Source organism: Syzygium oleosum, unplaced genomic scaffold (genome assembly GCF_021117445.2).
Source record: "Syzygium oleosum isolate NSW1041296 unplaced genomic scaffold, Sole_v2.1 Sole_v2.11, whole genome shotgun sequence".
Lineage (NCBI taxonomy): Eukaryota > Viridiplantae > Streptophyta > Magnoliopsida > Myrtales > Myrtaceae > Syzygium > Syzygium oleosum.
The window spans coordinates 11,031,372-11,051,115 of NW_026607495.1; the positions used below are offsets into that span (position 1 = coordinate 11,031,372).

The following is a 19,744-nucleotide window of genomic DNA, read 5'->3' on the forward strand; positions in this document are numbered from 1 at the left end:
GTTTTCATGTGCCAATTGATCACATCGTTACTGCAAATCAATGCGTTACATCCAAATAAGTATACAATTTGAGATTTGTGAGGTTCATAGATATCATGCTCCAACATAACTACTTTCCTGAATCTTCGGCTACTGTCTGAGCATTTCTGAAAATGATCAACAATGACAATGTTTTGTCAGCTTTAACAGCAGATCCTTTTAAGGGGGAATGTACTAATGTCGCTTAAATCACCAATAATTATGTCACATTCACCTCGTTGATTGTAATGAATCGAGCTGCATGGTGACTGGTCCATCGTTAACTAGGTTGACCTTCAAATCATAAGGAGAAACAATACTTAAAAAGAAGCATCCTCCGAAACTAAACAACAATTGGAACGAGGAACCAAAAAAGGAAGAGGAATGCATGCAAAGATACCTTCATCATTGCCCCAAAGACGCCGTCTGTTCAAATCATGGGAGATGGTGAAGATAAATCAGCACGTGAATGGGAAAAAGAGATGGCAGAATATGTGACATCCAACAGCGAGTATACATAGCATACTAAGTGAACAAGAATAACAGTTACATGATAGCATTCAATAGTATGCCCATGAAATGTAGCAAAGGTCCACTGAAATATTGATTAGCTCTCTTTGATCTTAAACATGAGCAGATTTGCCAAGCCAAAAAGTACAATAGCCAAAAAATTAGCCAGCAAATGTCTCACTTTATATATGCTATTGCAATTTATATTAGAACACACCCAAAGTTCTCTGGAGCAGATACAATAGCTGAATGGGGCTGCCCTAGTCAAGAAAAACAAATGAAAAAAAGAGCCTCACATTATTCTTCGGAGATCTGATGGCAACACTACAGTTTAAAAAAAGATACAAGAAAACCAGAGCAACAACCATGAGTAACTTTCGCGGTGAAACATTGCTGTAGACTCATAGACATACATATTTCCTATTCTGATGCAAAGGACATTAACTGTTTTCTTGACACCGAGATGTACATTTACTGGTTGTTTGAATCCCCTTTCATACTTTCATTGATCCATATTATGAAATGGTGCATCCGAGGATGCCCCATTCTCTCAACTTAAGAATTGGCTATTATTCACAGAATTTACCCCCATCAATGCACCGGTCCATCCAGCAATGAAGCAAACAAGTGATTACTCAAATAGAATGAAAGAAGAATGTAGTCCTAATTATTGAAGCTAAGCAAGACAACTAAAGAATCGAAAAGTATTTACCTTTAACGGCATCGGGGCTGTAAGCCTTTTGAAATCTCTCGACCAGAGACTCGTAGAAGGGCTTCGCCTTCTGAGGTGGCATTGCAACATGAAAGTCTGGCTTGTTACCCTTCAAGAACCCATACAACGTAAATTGACTGACTGTAGCATCCACAAGTTACCCAACATGAGATTACTTGCTAATTCTACCTCAGTTGCAGAAAACCCCTAAAAAACCTCAGAATTTTATCTGCAACTAGATATGATATCGGTTAAGCAGAGAACAACGAAATGCGCCGATTGCTTACCTAAAAGAACCCCATAATTCTTCTGCATTACCTGCAATGCAACATCATTGGAAGCACAAATTAGAAGGAAACACAGTCAAATTCATTCCTCTAGGGTTTAAGCGAAAGCAGGATGAGTGAAGAACTTACATTTTGGTCCCACCCTCTCCCTGTACTCTCATTCGTGAACAGTCTCATGTTCAAGACCTTCCGACATCTGCAAAACCCATTTCGTAAAAACCAAGAAAAGACCCTCGAATTGTCATCTCTCGAGCTCGCAATCTCTTAAAAGTTTAACAATTCAATCACCAACAGAGCAAGACAAACGACGATCAGCGAAGTAAAAAGAACGGTTCTTTGGATTAAGGAGACGAGCATTCCGTACATGTAATCGGCATCGGAGTCGGTGTCTGACTCGTGGATTCCGACGAGGACGAGGAGGCCGGGGCCAATCTCCGACACTGTGCGGCCTTCGACCTGCGATGACGCAGCTCACATGAGCCCATGAAGCGCTGAGAGAGAGAGAGAGAGAGAGAGAGAGAGAGAGAGAGAGAGAGAGAAGACCTCGACGCTGGCGGAGGCGACCCTTTGGACGACGGCTCTCATGGCTCTGATTTGGAGGCGCCGCCGCTTCGTGGTTGTGGAACGCGGCGGGTGAACGAAGCGGACGCGACCAGGGAGAGTGGCGGAAGAGCGGAAGGGGAGGGTGGGGAGAGAGGGCATTGCTTCACGTTTTACAATTCTTTTTTTCTTTTCTTTTTCTTTTAAATTTTCTATAGGGCTAATACCACGAAAAATCTCAAACTGATACACCTATGATAATTTTACCCTGAACTAATTTTTTGACTACAAAAAATCCCAAATTGATACACGTGTGACGATTTTACCCCAAATTAAATTTTTAACCACCAAAAACCCCAAACTGGTATATTTGTGACAAATTTACCCTCCGTTAGTGTTCGTTAAATTGGATTAATATCACGAAAAATTACAAATTGGTAAACTTATGTTAAAATCCCAAACTGGTACACCCGCCAACTATCACGTGTCATCAAACTTAGCAATTTGACAGTAAAATTTAACGGAAACTAACGAAGGGTAAATTTGTCACAGGTGTATCAGTTTAGGGTTTTTCGTGATATTAACCCTTTTCTATATTGTCATTGGTTAATTGCAGAGCAGTTCTAAATTTTCTACTTCTTTCAATATAATATCATCACATTTTCTGGCAAATATTGATTTTTGCAATTAAATCTTTCCATAAGTTATTAACTTATTATCAATGGCCGGATCGCACCAATAATCTCTTACAATCTACAAACACATTTCACTTTATAGTCTTTTAAAGATTGAATATTTCGACACATTAGCTGTCGAATTATTCCTATTTTGTGCTAGAAAATCTTAATTAATCAACGTTAGTCCACTCAACCTCGTTGTTTTGGATCATATTCTATTTTTCAACACCCTTTATCTTATACAAAGCATACATAAAACATACCGTCACTTTCTATCATATCCACTTAACTAGCCCATTTGTAATGCATCACCAGTACGGAATAATGAGGCTAACGTTCACCTAAACGAGAACTGGATGTTGATGTTAAATCTGTGGAGTCTTAAAGTCCAAATTTGAATAATGTGAGGAATTTAACAATTGAATGATCTTATCCCTTAGGATTAAATGAAGTTAATCCCAATTAGTTGCAAGAACAAAGTCAAAGTCAACAATCAACAAGTGAATGTGCACAAAGAATGCACAAACTCTCCTAAATTCTGACAACTCTCATCCATTCACAAGGCCTCACCTACAACTCTACAACAACTCCAAACCATCACACTCAACAAATCCCAAAACCCAAATCCCCCCCTCACAAAAATGAGAGATAAATACATTAGAAATCCTAAAACTTATGACGAAAGTGCAATTTAGTTCTAAAACTTTCAAAAAGTGCAATTAAACCTTAAAACTTTATCACGAGTGCAATCGAGTTTTAAAACTTTCAAAAACTTCAATCAAGTCCTAAAACTTGTTAAATTGGTACAATCAAATCATCCCGTTGATTATATTTTTTGAAAGTTTTAGTACTCGATTGTACTTTTGTGACAAATTGTAGGACTTGATTGTACTTATTGAAAGTTTTGAGACTTAATTGCACTTTTGTGATAAGTTTTAGGATTTAATTGCACTCTTTCGAATCAATAATAAGAGATTTGAAAACAAAGATAGAAAAGCATTAACATTCACCCATGGAAGTTACAATCTCTCCTCTTCTCCCCATGCTTCCTCCCCCTCTTGACCCCAATCAACCCCATCTTCTCCATCGCAGCTCCAAAAGCTTGAAAGAACTTCTGCTTATCCTTGGCCAAGTCCTGCACCACGGGCCTTGTCCTCGGGTCTGAGAACAAGGCCTGGTCCGAGGCTAGCAGGCCTAGCTTGGCCTCGAGGTTCGCATAGTACGCATGGTCGAACACGAACGGCGTGGTCACATCGAATGGCGCGATGATGTCCTTGTTCCCCCCGAAGTGCGGGCACAACATCGTCAAGGCCTTCAGGAGCCTTGGGTCGATCATCGGGTCGGGTTGCTTTGTGCCCTTGTAGTCGTAGAGGCGGCTCAAGAATTGCTCGCAATGCGCGAACCCAATCGTGTGCGCACCGGAGAGGACCACCATGTCCTCTAGGGTTAGGCCCTTGGAGTTGAAGAGCTTGAGGAGCTTATCGATGGTCGAGTTTGCTCGCGGGAGGTTAGGTGGCACTTTTGTGGCCATTGAGATCCTCCCGTCCCACCTCCCTTTCTTCACTTGGTAATACGGACCGCCAGACTGCAATCCATGCAATATCAAATTATCTTCTATGCATATATTATACTAAATATTTATCGGCTCTAACGATTAATCTTATATATATATAAGATTTGTATGTGCAATTTGTATTTTTTAAAGCTTAAATTATTAAAAAAATGAAATTAGGAAAAAAGATTCTGATGGGTCTTGTCAAAGAGCAATTAAATTAGCTGGTCTTGTCTTTATGATGCCCTTTCTATGGTTTTTTTTTAAGTGTAAAAAAAAAACCACCTTCTGTCATTATGATGATGCCTAGCTCCTAAACTTTTGGATCCATCCAAATTGGACACAAAAGCCAAGTTAACAAGACGACAACCTACTAATCATAGTCTTGGCTGTTAAGCAAAGTTACAGATTAATAATGACAAAGTTAGGTTCGTATCAATTTAATATCACTCCAACCGTGTTCCTTGGAAAAACATTTATCTAAAATTGCAAGTGAGTCCTTTTCTATATTTTGTCAAATCCTAAGTTAGGTTGAACATAAATTTCGTATGAAAGTGACAGACTACATGCGTTTTGAAATTGAATATTTTCTCAAATTTAAAAATAGAAATATTATGATTGTCCTTTTAGATTGGATAATATTGGGGGGGACCCATATTTAGGAAATTGGATCCGAAATTTCCAAATGGATAGTCCAATGGGGACGAGCATGTGGGGACTGATTCTGGTTCTCCTACCACGAACCTTTAGGATATAAAATCATCGGATTAATTAAAAAAAATCATTAATTTTACTTTGAGTGACAATGTTGGCCTGAACTTTTTTTTATCTCAATAAAAGCACAAACTTTTACTCGAGTTCCAAATCTAGCCCTCATGATGTGAAATTTTCAAATTGTTTAGGCTAGATTTGAGATTTAAATGAAACTTGGTGATTTTTTATGAAATAAAAAAAGTTTGAATAAGAATTGTCATTCAAGATAAAGTTAGCGTTTTTTTTGCTGCTGAAATTAGGCCTAAAACATCACATATTCACAACTTATGGAAGAGTCATCACTTAAAAAAATAAAATAAAATATTAAACAAACAAATAAATAAATAAATAAGCTAAGAAAGAGAGGTCGATGGAAGTACCAGGTGGACGAAGTCTCTGGCAGCGATTGCAAGAATATCAGCACAAGAAACGACCCCGGGGCACTTGTTTTCCACCAAGGACTTGGCTTTCGCGATTGTCTCGAATCCCTCCGCCCTCAAATCTTTGTTGTCAATCGCGTCCTTCTCGGCGAGCTCCTTGCTTCCCGGCTCGCTCGATATCAATATCGACGCGTCGCATCCCTTCAACATCGGCCGTAACTCATGCAGGGTCAGTAGTTTCGACACCGAGAATTCTCGCTATGCTCTAATCGATTAAACGAACGAATGGCGTTCGCCGATAGTAATTTCTCTCGCGAGTTGATAGTAGTTTCTACACTGAGAATTGTCGACTTGTAACTCATTCCCGGCATGACTTTGATAGACAGTGTTGGTGGGCTCGGGGAATGCAGCGATAACGGAACAGGAGATGCTGGCCGGGGGGTTGAATTGAATTTTTCTTAAGCTTAGGGGATGAAAACTGTAATTTCTTATCATTGAGGTTGTACACAGACTCGTTAGTGTGGAAACAAGAATATGCAAGGATTCGGTCACTATATATTATAAAACTTGTTCATAATGTAGGAGTTGCTCAACTGCTACTAGCATTTGCCTAGATCTTAGCTTCGTCTCCTGCTATTGCATGCACGTGAAAGTAAGTTCAGAGAGAGAGAGAGAGAGATAACCTCAACGAAGCAGTCATGGAAGAAGAGCCGGATGGTGGCCGGCCCGGAGACCGGCGATTCCTTGAACTGTTGGCTCGTGACCGCCCCGACGAGTTGCTCGACCTGGGGGCACGACTTGGCATAGTAGCCAAACGACATCTGGCGGTGGCGGCTCGTGGCATTGGCGGCGGCTGTGGCTGCTGCGGCTGCGGCAGAGCGATTTAGCTGGCTGCATATGAGTATGAGGGCGATGAAAAGGGTCAATGAGCAAGTTAGAGGAGAAGAATGAGAAGTGAGGTGAGGCATTGTTTGTTGCCAAGGCGCGGCAGCTTGAGGACAAATCAGTGAGAACAGTGCTGGAGGGACATTGAAGTTATTGATAAAGGTGCAGTGTGAAGGGTTGTTGTCTTGTGGGACAGATTGCCCCATGGGAGAGAGAGAGAGAGACAGAGGGAGAGAATCAAGACCCGTGAAGCACAGACAAAAAGTAAAAGAGCTTCTGCTCAAATTATTATATGAATGAAAGTCATGAGGGATGGATGGAGAGACACAAGAGGAAAAAGTTCATGATGTAGTGCTTGATCATACAGCACATGCTAATCCTAACATAGTACCACTTTGTTTTTTTGGATCGTATGTACGGTATATATTTGAAGTGCTCAAGGGCGAAGTACCCGAAATCGCTCCGTCTACGTGCATCGGGTTCCGGCTAAAAGGTAGTTGACATGATATTTAAGGGTTTGTTTTAGGAGGAAGACGTAATTCCGACCGGGAAATAACTATCTCATTTGCACGAAGCATGTCTAACTGTTCGGCCAACTCTTTGATACGTAATTTATTAAGTATATTCGAATGCAACATATTGAGTGATTATATATGAATTCACTCTTACTAAGAGGAATAACACTTGGTAATATCCTAGTGTGAACGTTACAAGGTGTATCTTCCCTACCAAAACTTACCTGCATGGAGAGAAATTACACATGAAGGTGCTGCCCTCTCCATTTATAATTTTTGAATTTGATAAAAACGTGATATTGTTGAATTCAATCACGGCGATAAGAGAACCATCATATATCAGAGAAACTATTACTGTTCAAGAAGCGATTGTGATCAAAAGCGAGACTCCAGCAAGAATCCAGTCACGGGAAAGGAGCAATCATCGTACCATCATGATTGAGGATCCAGCACATTCTTTGCTGCATTGATTATTTTGCGCTCTTATAAATGATAGGATGTCCGAGACTATTTAAGCAACCATAGCGATTAAACTCGTTCCCTGTCCCACATGTCGCCGAAGTCCGCAGGTCCATTCTCGTAAAACCCGAGAGGACGATCCCGGAAGAATTCACATCGATTCGAACTTAGGTCTTTGCAAAGAAGACAATCACCAAAGGAAATTTCTAATGTACTAGAATATACTGCACACGGCTGTCGCTCAGTGGCTGGGATTTGTGGATTAGTCGATTTTTTTTCTCTTGTCAAACAGTGTCATCCAACGATTGATAGTTAATGACGCACGATACAAATGTCAAATAAGATGGTGGTTTGTACAACTTTGGTTGGCTATCTTGATGAAGTTTGGTGGTGTTTCTAAAATAGAAGGCTGCAGCAGCTGATTGGTGGGCAATGGAATCACAGACAAAAGGGCCATACAAAGCGTGAAGCTTCTTAAATGCAGGACATGTGCAAAGGAAGGACATCACGCAGATCGCGAGATTCTCTTCAATAGTCTTCAAATGGTTAAAGGCCATTTGACTCCATCTCTTTCCCACTGTGCTTCTCTGCCTCTGGTCTGTCTTTAGTGTAAAGTGAGCCTTTCTGTCGTGTGAGTGCAGTTAAAAGCTGAGGAGGAGGACCACCCTTCACATTTTACGATAATATTTGTTCTCTTATGTAAAAAACTGAAATCCCTTTCGAAAGGTAGGTACTCCATGGAAAGTGGAAGTCCACTTACGTATATTAACATTAGCAACCAATACGTTCAAAGAAAAGTTGCAAATTCACGTCGCGTTTGGCTGCCCGGACATGGATTGGGATATGATAGGAAAATGTTGAATTAGAAATTGTTCAAATCGTGGATAATCTCATCCTTTATTTGGTGCCTGTAAGATAAGATTGAAAATCGCATCAAAATGGAAAGGGTATCAGTGGGGAAGCTTACCGACGAAGGCGTTCATGTCAAGGACGACTCAATCTACTAAACTAAATGTAAGACTCCGTTTGTTTCGCAGAAAATGAATGATTTGGTAAATATTTTTCTAAAAATGATTGCTCGTATCGCTTAAAATAATTAGTCAATGAAAAATGTTTTCATTGTCTATAATAATTTATTTCTAAATTTTTTCGTGGACGATAAAAATATTTTTCGTTCATTCATTTTTGTAAGCCATGTAAACGATCATTTTTAGGAAAACGTTTTTCAAATCATTCATTTTTTACGAAACAGACGGAGCCTAAGCCATAGTGCACGCCTGCATATTCCTTTCAACTGCCAATTTTTTTTCCGAAATTCGTGTCTTCATCGTGAAATACCAATGAATATTATCTTCCGTTTATAAACTTAATTTGAAAATTGTTCTTAATTAAATGTTCATTTTCTTTTTTGGTAACTTACAAGTCTGTAGTACCTTGAAGTCTGTCCAGTAGCATGCTCTCGCTTACAACTGTGTTAGAAGTGCTTGTGTTTAGAGATACCCCGCATGTTGGCATGTTAATACGATATCTCTAATCAATAGAATGATCTCATTTAGGAGGATAAATTAGTTCGATGGTACTTGTGATTTGCCATATATACACACGCATTGCACACAAGAGATTTTGTCGGGTGTGCACCAACACAGAGTATAACCAACATGTGTCCCGATCTCGCAACGTGCACGATCTTAACACAACCATAGGAGAGGATCCTACTCTTTTGTTACATTCATTGTCTTGCTTTCTCGTGAATCATTACAGCAAAAGAGTTGAAGGTATTAGGGGTGAGCATCGGTCCAGGGTTGACCCTAGACTGACCCTAGACCGGCCCAACCCTACCGGTCCTGGTCCGGTTCCCAGGGAGACTGGGTCGGTCCTTGGTCCTGGGATCCCTGGACCAGCACTGTGTGGGTTGGTCCTTGGTCCATATAGTTTAGGGTCGGTCCAACCCGGACCAACCCGGACTATATATATTATATATAATATATCTGAAATATATTATATATATTATATATTTAATATATTATTTATAATTTTTTTATGTAGAGAATCCAATTGAAATTGTGAAATGCTGTGAAAAACTGACCAAAAAAGAAAAGGTGGGAAACAACTCTCAACCTCTCACGTGTCCAAAACGGTGTTACACTGTTACTCACGGCGTCATCCTCGACAACTTCTCTCTTTAGTCTTTTTTGTACAGTCTCAGAGTCTCTCTTTAGTCTTTTTTCACGCCTCTCATGCGTCCAAAACCCTCGGTCCTCCTCTGGTAGTGGTACTGACAACATCTTCTTATCTTCTCTTTAGTCTTTAGAGTTCAGACTCTCCATTTTGCCAAAATCGAAGAAAAAAACTTCACACTCACCCTGTTTGGCGCTCGCCTCTGGCCTCTCGACGCTCGCCGCTCGCCGCTCGTCGCTCGAGCAGGTGAGTCTTGACTCAAAGGGTGAGTCTGGAGTTTATGGGTTGAAGCGCTCGCCGCTCGTCGCTCGAGCGGGTGAGTCTTGACTCAAAGAGTGAGTCTGGAGTTTATGGGTTGAAGCTGGTTATTTTTGAGTTGATTGTTGGGGTCATTGATTGTTGTTAAATATGTAATGGTATTTATAGTTTGGTTGCACAGCGCTGCATTGTCAATGATATGTAATTTGAAATAGTAAGTTTTCCTTTTCAAGGAGTACAAAAAATAAAACAAAAAAATTACCGGTTGGTCCCGGGTTGACCCTGGAACCGGACCGAACCTATTGGGTCGGTCCGGTCCTTAGTCCCAGGCTCAATATGGTCGATCCTCGGTCCCAAAAATTGAGGACCAACACTGTGTAGGTTGGTCCTACGGTTAGGGGGTGGACCGGCCCAACCTGGACCATGCTCACCCCTAGAAGGTATACTTTTCGTAGGTGATATCTGATGATTATTCATAATCATAGACATATCTTGAAGAGAATCTAGAACACCAGCATCCAGTCACATGGCGTAAACGATCCATTTACGTGTAATTTGTCATTTTGGACAATACAAAAACCTAGAAACTGCAAAACGCTTGTTTGGCCATTTCACATGCCTCCTTTGCGCTTTGTTTATCAACGGAAAAATGGATTTTGTACGTCTCTTGAAGACGCAGCTAAAGAAAGTCAAAGGTGATGGGCCGTCGATTCGAAATGATAAATTATTTCTTGTTTTGATCTTTTACAACCAAGGAAGAACAAAGTACAGCAGAACCAAATCCCACTTATCTTATGTAGCCATAACAAAGACAAGTGTACGTCCGTACCAGAGAGAAGCTTTAAAATGACTTTGATTTGTTTCTCATTAGCACCAATTTTGCACAAAACCCAACAATAGTGAGCCCGTTCATGTGACTCATTAAAAGCCTCGTGGCGAAGAAGGTTGATTCCTAAATCAAAGATTGCTAAGTTACTAACAAATTACCTAGAAAAAGGTCTCTAATCATTCTTTTATCACTAGTTTTTTGACACTCACAGGCGCTGATTAAAAATTGACCAGCACGAGAAAAAAAAGTCCGCATCTGTGGGCACAAAACACTAGAATTATGCTATTTTAACACTCTCTAATTGTACCAAGTACTATGAGTACCTTGCTTATTTCGAATCGCTATCAGCTCCCATGCTATGAAGCTGTTGTTGATGTTCTGGTGTGTATTTTATGAGTCTATCTTCGATAGCTTATGCAATAGCCTAAAGTCCCAAAAGCTAATTTGAACATGATTTTTTGTTGTATGTTCAATAACTTAAGCCTCAAAGCGAGGACCAACAGGCTCGTTTGCGTCAGTTTCCCCCTTAGCTGCTGTAACCGATCCTACATTCCCACACACAGTATAATTTTTGGAAGAGAACGAACAGAGTTCAAAGCTGAATCCGTGAAGAAATGAGCGATTGGCAACTTAGTGAGCTAACTACAGAACCCTTTTCTTCTTCAAACATGTGTTTGCTAGTTTTCATGTGCAAGAAGATTCAGCTTTTGAATTGATCAAGATTCATGAATAATGTTCCCCCCTTCACTATCGAGCCTAAAACTACGCCACTGTACATTCATTTACACTACAGAATACTCATCTCTGTCACGCTCATGTTGTCGCCGGCGCTTCCTTGTTCATGGTCCTGGCGATTCCTTCTTGTGCAGAGGCATGCAAAGAGGAAACAGCCCGTGGAAGTGGCGATGGTGAGAGCATAGAGCGCCCAGAAGCTGTTGAGGCCCAACCGCGGTGTCTCATTGGTGAAGTTCCTCATCGTACACTCAGGAGGGAACCACTTGTACTCTAATCTTTTCATCTCACCGCTCTCTGAAAGCTCCAAAATGGCCTCGGAGAAATTTGCAGCTAGTCGAGAGCCTTTTGGGAACACCTGCATATGGGCAGGAAAGGAGAGTCAAGTAACAAGGAAGATCAATTCCATAGCCACTAGTGGCTGATTAATGTTCGCACAATCCTTTCTTTTTTCTCTTTTTGGCTATAGTAACCCCAGGAGACGTTTGGTGGTCGAATATCGATTCTGGTGCTCTCACTTGGGAATTTGTATACGTCCTGCTTCTGTAGTGGCAAGTAATTTGATGCCACTGCATTAATACCTGGTTCGCAAGCTAATAGACTTAAGTGTAATGTCGATAAATACTTGGGGGGGGGGGGGGGGGGTCGTCCTAAAGTTTCGACTCCCTCTATACCATTTTTATGAACTCAATTTGAAACACATGGATCAAATCATTCACTGAGGAATATTCAAGTGCTAAGTGGGTTTCAGTTTGTATATCAGTCCACACTCTATGTCACTCTGTTGGGATTTGGTATGGTAGTTTAGTTCTCAAGCCCCTTTTTCTTTTTGACCTAGCCTAAAGAGATGCAACACTCAGGATCTATTAACACTCCGAGAAATGAAGACTACGCAGAGTAACTGGATCGTACTTACAAAGCCAAAACCGCCAAATCTGTAGTTTTCTTGAGTGGCAACATATCCATAGCAATACTCAGTGAAGAAAGCTCTCTCATATGGGTATTCCAGAAAAAGAGCGGCGATGTTGCCTCTTCTGAATTCATCTCCATAGCTGGAAGTGTTGCTTATGCCGACAATGGCTTCCTTCGAGAAGTTTAGCGTGTGAGTCAGATAGTCACAAATGAAAGCATCGGGGTCACAACCCACTCTTGCTTTAGAAATTCTCAGCCATTCCATGGTGGTCACAGTCGGTTTGAGCTCCTGGAGAGTGAGCAACGAGGTGAGGCCGGCCGTGTAACTCTGCGTCAAGATCAATGCTACAAAGAACCAAATCACCAGCACGATCCGAGTGAAGTTGCGGTAGACTCTCTCCCCTGCAAAAGTCAGCAATGCATGTGTAATTGTCGGAAGTTCGGGCCCAAAAGAGTGTACATGGACTATAATCAACAAAGGGAAGTTACTTACTATGAGCAAAGAAGAGAGAGGAGAAGGTGAACCAAAGAGCAGTCGAGAGCTGATTTGTCCAAGGGCCTCTAAATTCCGGATTGATTGGACGCTCCAAGAACCAAACTACCAACATTGTGTATACAAGGATGCCTCCAGAGGCAATCCACATTGTTGGAGTGAAAGGCTGCATGAAGATCAATGCCCTGTCTGTGTCCCGTTTTGCTGGGACTATCATTGTAAGGTCTGATGCTATAAACGGTTGTGTGAACTCAACATACTGTGAGCGATTGGCCAGAATAGTTATGTCACCGACTGCAGCGTCGTAGGTCTTCCATTAATTTCATAACATGGAACAACATCAAAGTGACTACTTTAGAAATTGATACTGAAAGTGCACCATCAGAGCAGAACGTTAGTATTAACAGGGTGCGAGGCTTTGACAGTCTATTAATGCAAAGTGATACAATTTTGTGAGTGAAAATTGGTATCTGTGCGAAATGAACGTGTTGCTTGGGTTAATTTATTCAGGCTCTGATGGTTTGTGTATCCAGAGAAAGTAACAGTTGATATTCTATGATGCGATCATGCAACAATCATGCAAGAACAGAGATGGTGTGGTACCATACCTTATCACGAACTTTGTTAACCAAGTCCTCGTATGTTCCATCGTGACGAGAAAACTTATAGTCGAAACGTTCAGGAAAATGAGAAACAACCTTCTCAAAAACATCTATGCAAAAGCCAATGTAGTTTGCTTTCCCGGTTGTGCCATCCATTTCCTCCTTCACAAACTTATCAAAAGGAGTTTTACCGGGAACTCCAATCACCATGGGCTTGTTCTCACCAGAAGTCTGTCCTTCTTGGGTCTTAAATCTGTCTGCAATTGCGTACGAATTTCTTCTTGAACTTTGTTTTGCCACAAAACTCCCAGAGAAACCGAAATTGGGAGACCAAAGCTTAAGCTCTCTATATTCATTTCCATTAACACTTACGAGTTGGAATTTGGGTCGATGTGCCAACTGACCTTTCTCAAATCGTATTGGCCCACTCAAACCCGTGAGTCTAGTGCGCAATATTCTATTAAGCAAAAACCCAGGCATAATATCATGGTTTGGCACTGCATCTACCGCATTTTTAACGGCCATAATGCAATCGTATGCTCGAACAGCATCGATATCTGGCTCGAAATTGAAGTTTTCTCCATACTTGTGACGGAACATATTCAAGAATTTGGATTTGAATTCTCTATATGCCTGGTTTTCAGGACGGTAGGTGATTACTCCTATGGCGCCTTCAACAGTGGAGGAGATTGCTGATTGTTCTGCTGAATTTAAGAGATTGGCAAATGGTTTTTCAGCAAATATCCATATTGAATCTGCGTAGAAGAGTCCCATCTTCTTTGCTTCTTTGAGAAAATGAGCACTTCCCGGTGACGACAATCCTAGAACAATAAAGATGGGAGATGCCTTTCCCTTCAGCTTCATTAAATTTTCTTCCAAAGAAACTTCTGCTCCGGTTGGAGATGAGAATGCTTGAAGAATCAGCTGGTCCTCTATTGTCGAGCCGATTTTTCCAAGCTCCTCCGACAAAGAATTTAACAGCTTGGAGTACATAGTATCGTATGCCCCAGCCTCATATATTATTGATACTCTTCGCCTGTTATAAGAACTAACTACATCTACAATGCATTTAATTTGGTCGGATTCATCGGTACTCATTCGAAACAGTGAAGGCCATAGAGTTTGCGCCATCAATGTCGGTGTTACATTATCTCTGGCAAAGGATATGACTGGTACCTGAGATTGATTAGCGATTTCGGCTACTAAAGTTGCTCCCTCCCATGTCTCCAAGCCAATAATAACTTGCACATTCTTCCTTTTGATCAGCTTTTCAGCTGTTAAAAGAGAAAAAAAGGGGAATTCAATATACTAATTCAATATGCTACACATGCAGTCGAGAAAAAAGTAACAACAGGTTCATATCTCAAAGCAGACATGGGGTGGTTTTTTTTGTTACTGCTCGTGGCAATTGACATGTTTGCAACAAACAAAGCAGAAATTATTGCAGGCTGCAGGTACCAAACTGAGGAAGGACAATGATTGACTAACCGGCCGAAATTGCTCGAAGGGGCTTCGCGTGGGAGTTTATGTAACGTGGCTTTATGTAATGACTTCCGGATGATGAGATGCTGTTCGCGTCTTGGCATGCTATTTCGATTGCCATACGCATTTGGTCGCCGAGACGTGAGTCCAAATCAAGAATCACGCCCACTTTGAACACGTTCCCGGCATCCATGGCTCTGGTGGCTGCACCGGAGTAGCTCGGGAGGAGGAGCGGCGAGAGCAAGAGAAACAGCTTCGAGATGGACAAAATGTGTCTTGCACTTCTGTTACATGAGCTTTGAAGAAAACCCATCACAAAAACCTTAATAACTCCTCCCCACAAAGCTCAAACAAGTGTTGAACTATATTGCTTTGCAGATAATGGGCGTGTGTCTGTCGTGGAAGGGACGATCCATTTGACAATTCCTACATACTTATGGTGAAGGGAGAGAGAGGGGCATACGTAAGTGCGAAGGAAGTGACTTTCCAAGAAAAGGGAGCAAGGAAAATGATTTGCATGCAAAATTTTTGTCAGTCCGTGGTGCTGTCCCAAAAAGTCAGTGTTGATTTGGTCTTTCAAGTACTAAAGTTTTTTTTTTTTTAATTTTCCCGGAAAGTCTTTCCTGGACTGCAGCGAAGAGTCCATGGTCAGTATTCATTCGGGGAACACGCCCCGATCCTTCTAAGATTCGAACTCTCGTGGACTTTGACGATATAGACCAAGTCATCGCCTGTTTTGATGGCATCAGGATTCCAATGTACCCATATTTGCAAAGGGTGAATTCACTGAAAAACCCTCCAACTTTAGGTCAAGTCCCAAATCTCCCTTGAACTTTTTTTTATCTCAGAAAAAATCCCAAACTTTAGGTCAAGTTCCAAATCTGCCTCGAACTTTTTTTTTGTCTCAGAAAAAACCCAAAAGTTTAAGTTCAGTCCCAAATCTGCCCCGAATTTTGTTTTGTGTAAAAAAAATCAGCAAATTTCAATTTATTTTCAAACATATACCCCCATGATCCAATCTCAACTTGACTTGACACTTCCACGTCGATAACAAATCCACATTAGCAAAGTAATGGGGTGATTGGTACAGGCTGACGTCGCATTTCCACTTCGATAACAAATCCAACTCAATAAAAATTGTTGAAATTCTCCAAAATAAAACCATTCTAGGATATGAAAGCCAGCGACGATAACAAATCCACCCCAAAAAAACTTTTTTTAATTTTAAAAAAAAACCATAATTTTTAGGTTCAGTCCAAATCTACTTCAAACTTTTCTTTGTCTAACAAAAAGCCCAACTACTTTGTTGATGTAGATTTGTTATCAAAGTGAAAGTGCCACGTCAAGTTAGGACTTGATCATGGGGGAATATTTTTTAAAATAAATTGAATTTTGGTGATTTTCTTTTATACAAAACGAAATTCGGGGCAGATTTGAGACTGAACTTAAAGTTTGGGGTTTTTTCCGAGATAAAAAAGGTTCAGGACAGATTTAATATTAGATCTAAAGTTTGGGGTTTTTTTTTTAGGAAATTAACCTTATTTTAAAAGGATAGAGAGTCTTCTCTTCCTTAGAGCCTTCATTCGCGTTCAAGAATGCTGTGGAATGGGTCCAACTTTTCAGCGATGTGGTAGATTCCTTCTACACTAGAAGATAAAACGGCCCTTTTCAGTGCCTTCTAGATTCATCTCAGTCCTGTCAATTCAAATTGGTAGAATCTTGGAGCGGGGGCACGTAGGGGTGTCCCATCAAGCACCCGAATTAAAGAAACCCCCTCTTCTCTCCTCCCTTCTATCTCTATCCTCTACCCCAGCCAGCAGATGGTCCAACGGCGACCTCGAGATACACAGGGAGCTCCGGCCGCCATTGTTGCACAGCAGCCATAATAGCCTCGAGCTCAAGTGGCCATAGCTCGTGGCCATGGCGTCCGCGAGTACGAACTCGACTGATCTTGGGCGCCGCGAGCATAGAGTTAGAGCTCATGACTACAGTAGTCGTTCTAGACCTCTGTCTCTCTCTCTCACACACCATAATTTTGCTTCGTGGAATGGCACATCGGATTTTTAACATCTTTGGACGAAAGCCTAAAAAGGACCAAATTTGGGTACCGCTCATATTTTTTTATGAGACAAAAATTATTCCGGCCCGAATTGGGTCATTATCTAAAATTGGTGCTTTTTAAGGGAATTATGATATCTCTTATTTAAAAAAAAAACTTTTCTTATCACTCATTAAATATTTACCTTTTTTTGAAGTGGCTTAAATTTATCAACTACTGTATGAAATTATTAACCTTTAGTTGTGTGAATTATGAACTTTTCTCTGATTAAAGTACAATCTAATTGTTGGTTAACAACTCTCTATAACATTAAATTTTTATTTAAAATTATTAATTATTCTATTGAATTATCACTTTTATTTGTCTAACTTACCAATTTTTTAAATTCACCATCTCTTTTTATAAATAACCAAACTCAATTAGAGTGATTACCAACTTTTTTTCAATTAATTTACTAACTAGTTTTGCGTCACCAATTTATTTGGCCTTTTGCTTTAAACTTCTCTTATCTCAAAAAAAAAAAAATATTCCCATATCTTTCACCAACTTTTACTTACCTTTCTTAGCTAAGTTTTAAAAGATGATGGTCAGATTTAACTCTTGGAAGTACTAGAACTGTCGGATCAGCAAATAACAAACGCCAAGAAAGATTACATAATGTTCTGTTAAGGCACTTGAATACCCTATTATATTCATTCCACTTGGGCCCACGCCATCTAAATTTCATTCCCACCCAGCGAAGATCAATTAGACGACATCTGTCAATCTGCTCTCTAAATCTTGTACATTTTGCAACATTTACTAGTGCACCTCTTTCTTTTCATCCAAAAAGGCGACGTCATCAAAACCACAAGTGACCATTCAAGGTTTTGTCATTGTAGCAGCTATCTGTCCATGATGATCCCTTAATTGTGCTTTAGCTAATTCATCTGGTTTAGCATAGATAGCAGTTAAACACTAGCTTCTATTACCCCGATCTCTAACTTGAACGTGAATAAATTGATCATCAACTTGGACCGCATCCATAGTAAAGGAAGCATCACGTCATAATAACCAGATTTCCCCCAAAAAGCCTTGTGCCTCAGAATGAGTATGATTAGGAAATTGAAGTTTTTTTATTATTTCAGACGCTTGATCTCCACTCACTCACGGTTCAACAATTATAAGAAATTGACTTCTATGCAAACAAATCAAGTCCTTAGCCGTTACTAAAAACTTTTCACTCCCCGAACCTCGGCAATTCCACACTAACAACCGCATTAAAAAGAAAGTTTGGAAGAGAGAAGGGTGCCACGGCTAAACGGAGCCATCTAGCATCACAGGATTCACCATATCAATATCCTCATCAGGCATCGGATGAGTTGTCTCCTCAAGAGAATCTGGAATCTCCGACATAGTTGAATTGACGTCCCCCAATCTACCAATATCATTAGGTGGTTTTGGTGGTGCTTCTAGGACATCCTTTGAAACCTACGGCACATTTTGATTTGAGGAGAGCTCTTTACTAAAGAGATGCATAAGGGGAAGCGCAGTTTTGTCAAGGTGCGAATTTAAAGAATTAAGTGGCAACGTGGATAAGTTGTCTTGAGTAGAAGAACTTTGTTGGAAGACCCTGTTTATGTCTTTCATAGGGAAGAACTTTGTTGCAAAACCCTGGTTATTTGCTTGCGAGGTTGAGACAGTCCAAAACTTTTGTTTTCTGTGAACAAGCCCTTATAATCAAAACCAACAACTTCACCTTTCTTTTTGTCTTCGGTTCTAATGGTGTTTTCCTCCTTCGAAATATGTATCTCTTACTAAGAAGGACCATTCAAATCTTCAAGGAAGTTTTCTTTTCGACTATCAGCTGGCGCTTTTTTCACTTGTTGTCTTCGGACCCTTCGGGTTTTGTGCACAACCATCCACGGGCTAAATTTATCTTGGGGCTCCCTTTGAACTTCTTGTTGTTTTACTATGTTTATAGTAGGAGAATCAGGCATAGAGTTACCATTCCCAATTTCTTCTGCCACTTTACCCCTTTTAGACCCACATGCATCTCATCCGTGGCCATAATGACCACATTTTAAACTGTTAGATTATTTTACATAGTCTAAATTCTCAAAAAAATTGACTTACCTCTTGTAGAACAACAAGAGAATTGCTCAGGAATATAGGTTAAATCACCAGTACTTAATGGACGAATTCACAACTGCACAATGGTCTGAATATGATCACTAGGAAATATTCTTGTTTAATAACACAAATGCCAATTATCTTCTCAAAGCAACAATAGAAGCCTTCATACAATGAGTTCTGTATTCAACATATTTTTACAGAGGAGAACATATGCCTCTTGTAGATAGCGGATCATAGGAAGTTACAAATGAGATGGTTGGAAGTTACGAATGAGATGGTGGGAAGTTACAAAAGAAACTACTCCCACCTCTCCCGTGATGGGGGAAAACTGCTCCCGTCTCTGCCCATCATGGGCGAAAACTGCTCAAATATAACAGAAACAAATCAGATGTATACCTCCATACTCCACACGTCTAAGTATTCCTTCAAGAAATATCAAAGGCGTAAAAGGGTGTGTTATATCAACTTCAACACAAAGACGAGCATACTTCCCTCTAGTAGCTAGCACTGTAGTAGAATCTGCGCTCAATGGTCTTCCAATCAACAAACCAATTTGCATCAGAAAATCCTCATCAAAATACTCAATAGAGATATTGGGAAACTTGACCCAAGCCGTAACCTATCAATTGTTGCCTCGTCTGCGTCGGAATTGGGATGCCATCTCTTGATGGCCAAATAATGATCAAAGATCATCCAAGGTCCTTCCCTAAGCACAAACTGATAGTCCTCTGGCAGGGACAATTTTGCAATGAGGAAATCATTACCCAAATCAATCACAACTAATTCTCCTTTTGGG

At 40.5% G+C, this 19,744-nt stretch overlaps 3 protein-coding genes across 3 annotated transcripts; all 3 read right to left on the reverse strand.

Annotated features, from left to right (window-relative positions):
- Window positions 1-27: 27 nt before the first annotated feature.
- Window positions 28-2,226, reverse strand: LOC115680540 (uncharacterized). Its single transcript, XM_030604354.2, has 8 exons — window positions 2,071-2,226; window positions 1,892-1,983; window positions 1,657-1,723; window positions 1,528-1,558; window positions 1,241-1,381; window positions 419-444; window positions 254-312; window positions 28-146 (listed from the first exon to the last, which is right to left on the reverse strand). The coding sequence occupies exons 1-8, from the start codon at window positions 2,110-2,112 to the stop codon at window positions 110-112; spliced, it is 495 nt and encodes a 164-aa protein (XP_030460214.2). The 5' UTR covers window positions 2,113-2,226; the 3' UTR covers window positions 28-109.
- Window positions 2,227-3,697: 1,471 nt separating this feature from the next.
- Window positions 3,698-6,544, reverse strand: LOC115680462 (peroxidase 19). The gene is made up of 3 exons (XM_030604275.2): window positions 6,113-6,544; window positions 5,430-5,630; window positions 3,698-4,329 (listed from the first exon to the last, which is right to left on the reverse strand). Exons 1-3 carry the CDS (start codon window positions 6,518-6,520, stop codon window positions 3,751-3,753), a joined length of 1,188 nt encoding a protein of 395 aa, XP_030460135.2. The 5' UTR covers window positions 6,521-6,544; the 3' UTR covers window positions 3,698-3,750.
- Window positions 6,545-11,242: 4,698 nt separating this feature from the next.
- Window positions 11,243-15,191, reverse strand: LOC115680567 (glutamate receptor 2.9-like). The gene is made up of 5 exons (XM_030604385.2): window positions 14,781-15,191; window positions 13,299-14,566; window positions 12,691-13,000; window positions 12,202-12,599; window positions 11,243-11,643 (listed from the first exon to the last, which is right to left on the reverse strand). Exons 1-5 carry the CDS (start codon window positions 15,085-15,087, stop codon window positions 11,341-11,343), a joined length of 2,586 nt encoding a protein of 861 aa, XP_030460245.1. The 5' UTR covers window positions 15,088-15,191; the 3' UTR covers window positions 11,243-11,340.
- Window positions 15,192-19,744: the final 4,553 nt, after the last annotated feature.

Coding starts and splice junctions, on each gene's coding strand:
- LOC115680540 (XM_030604354.2), bottom strand. CDS start 2,112: ATGAGAGCCGTCGTCCAAAGGGTCGCCTCCGCCAGCGTCGAG. Junction 445..1,240: donor CAGCCCCGATGCCGTTAAAG/GTAAATACTTTT, acceptor TGATTTGAACAG/ACGGCGTCTTTGGGGCAATG. Junction 313..418: donor TCTTTGGGGCAATGATGAAG/GTATCTTTGCAT, acceptor TATGATTTGAAG/GTCAACCTAGTTAACGATGG.
- LOC115680462 (XM_030604275.2), bottom strand. CDS start 6,520: ATGGGGCAATCTGTCCCACAAGACAACAACCCTTCACACTGCACCTTT. Junction 5,631..6,112: donor TCCATGACTGCTTCGTTGAG/GTTATCTCTCTC, acceptor CCGATGTTGAAG/GGATGCGACGCGTCGATATT. Junction 4,330..5,429: donor CCAGAGACTTCGTCCACCTG/GTACTTCCATCG, acceptor CATGGATTGCAG/TCTGGCGGTCCGTATTACCA.
- LOC115680567 (XM_030604385.2), bottom strand. CDS start 15,087: ATGGGTTTTCTTCAAAGCTCATGTAACAGAAGTGCAAGACACATTTTG. Junction 14,567..14,780: donor CCTTCGAGCAATTTCGGCCG/GTTAGTCAATCA, acceptor CTCTTTTAACAG/CTGAAAAGCTGATCAAAAGG. Junction 11,644..12,201: donor GATTTGGCGGTTTTGGCTTT/GTAAGTACGATC, acceptor GCCCATATGCAG/GTGTTCCCAAAAGGCTCTCG.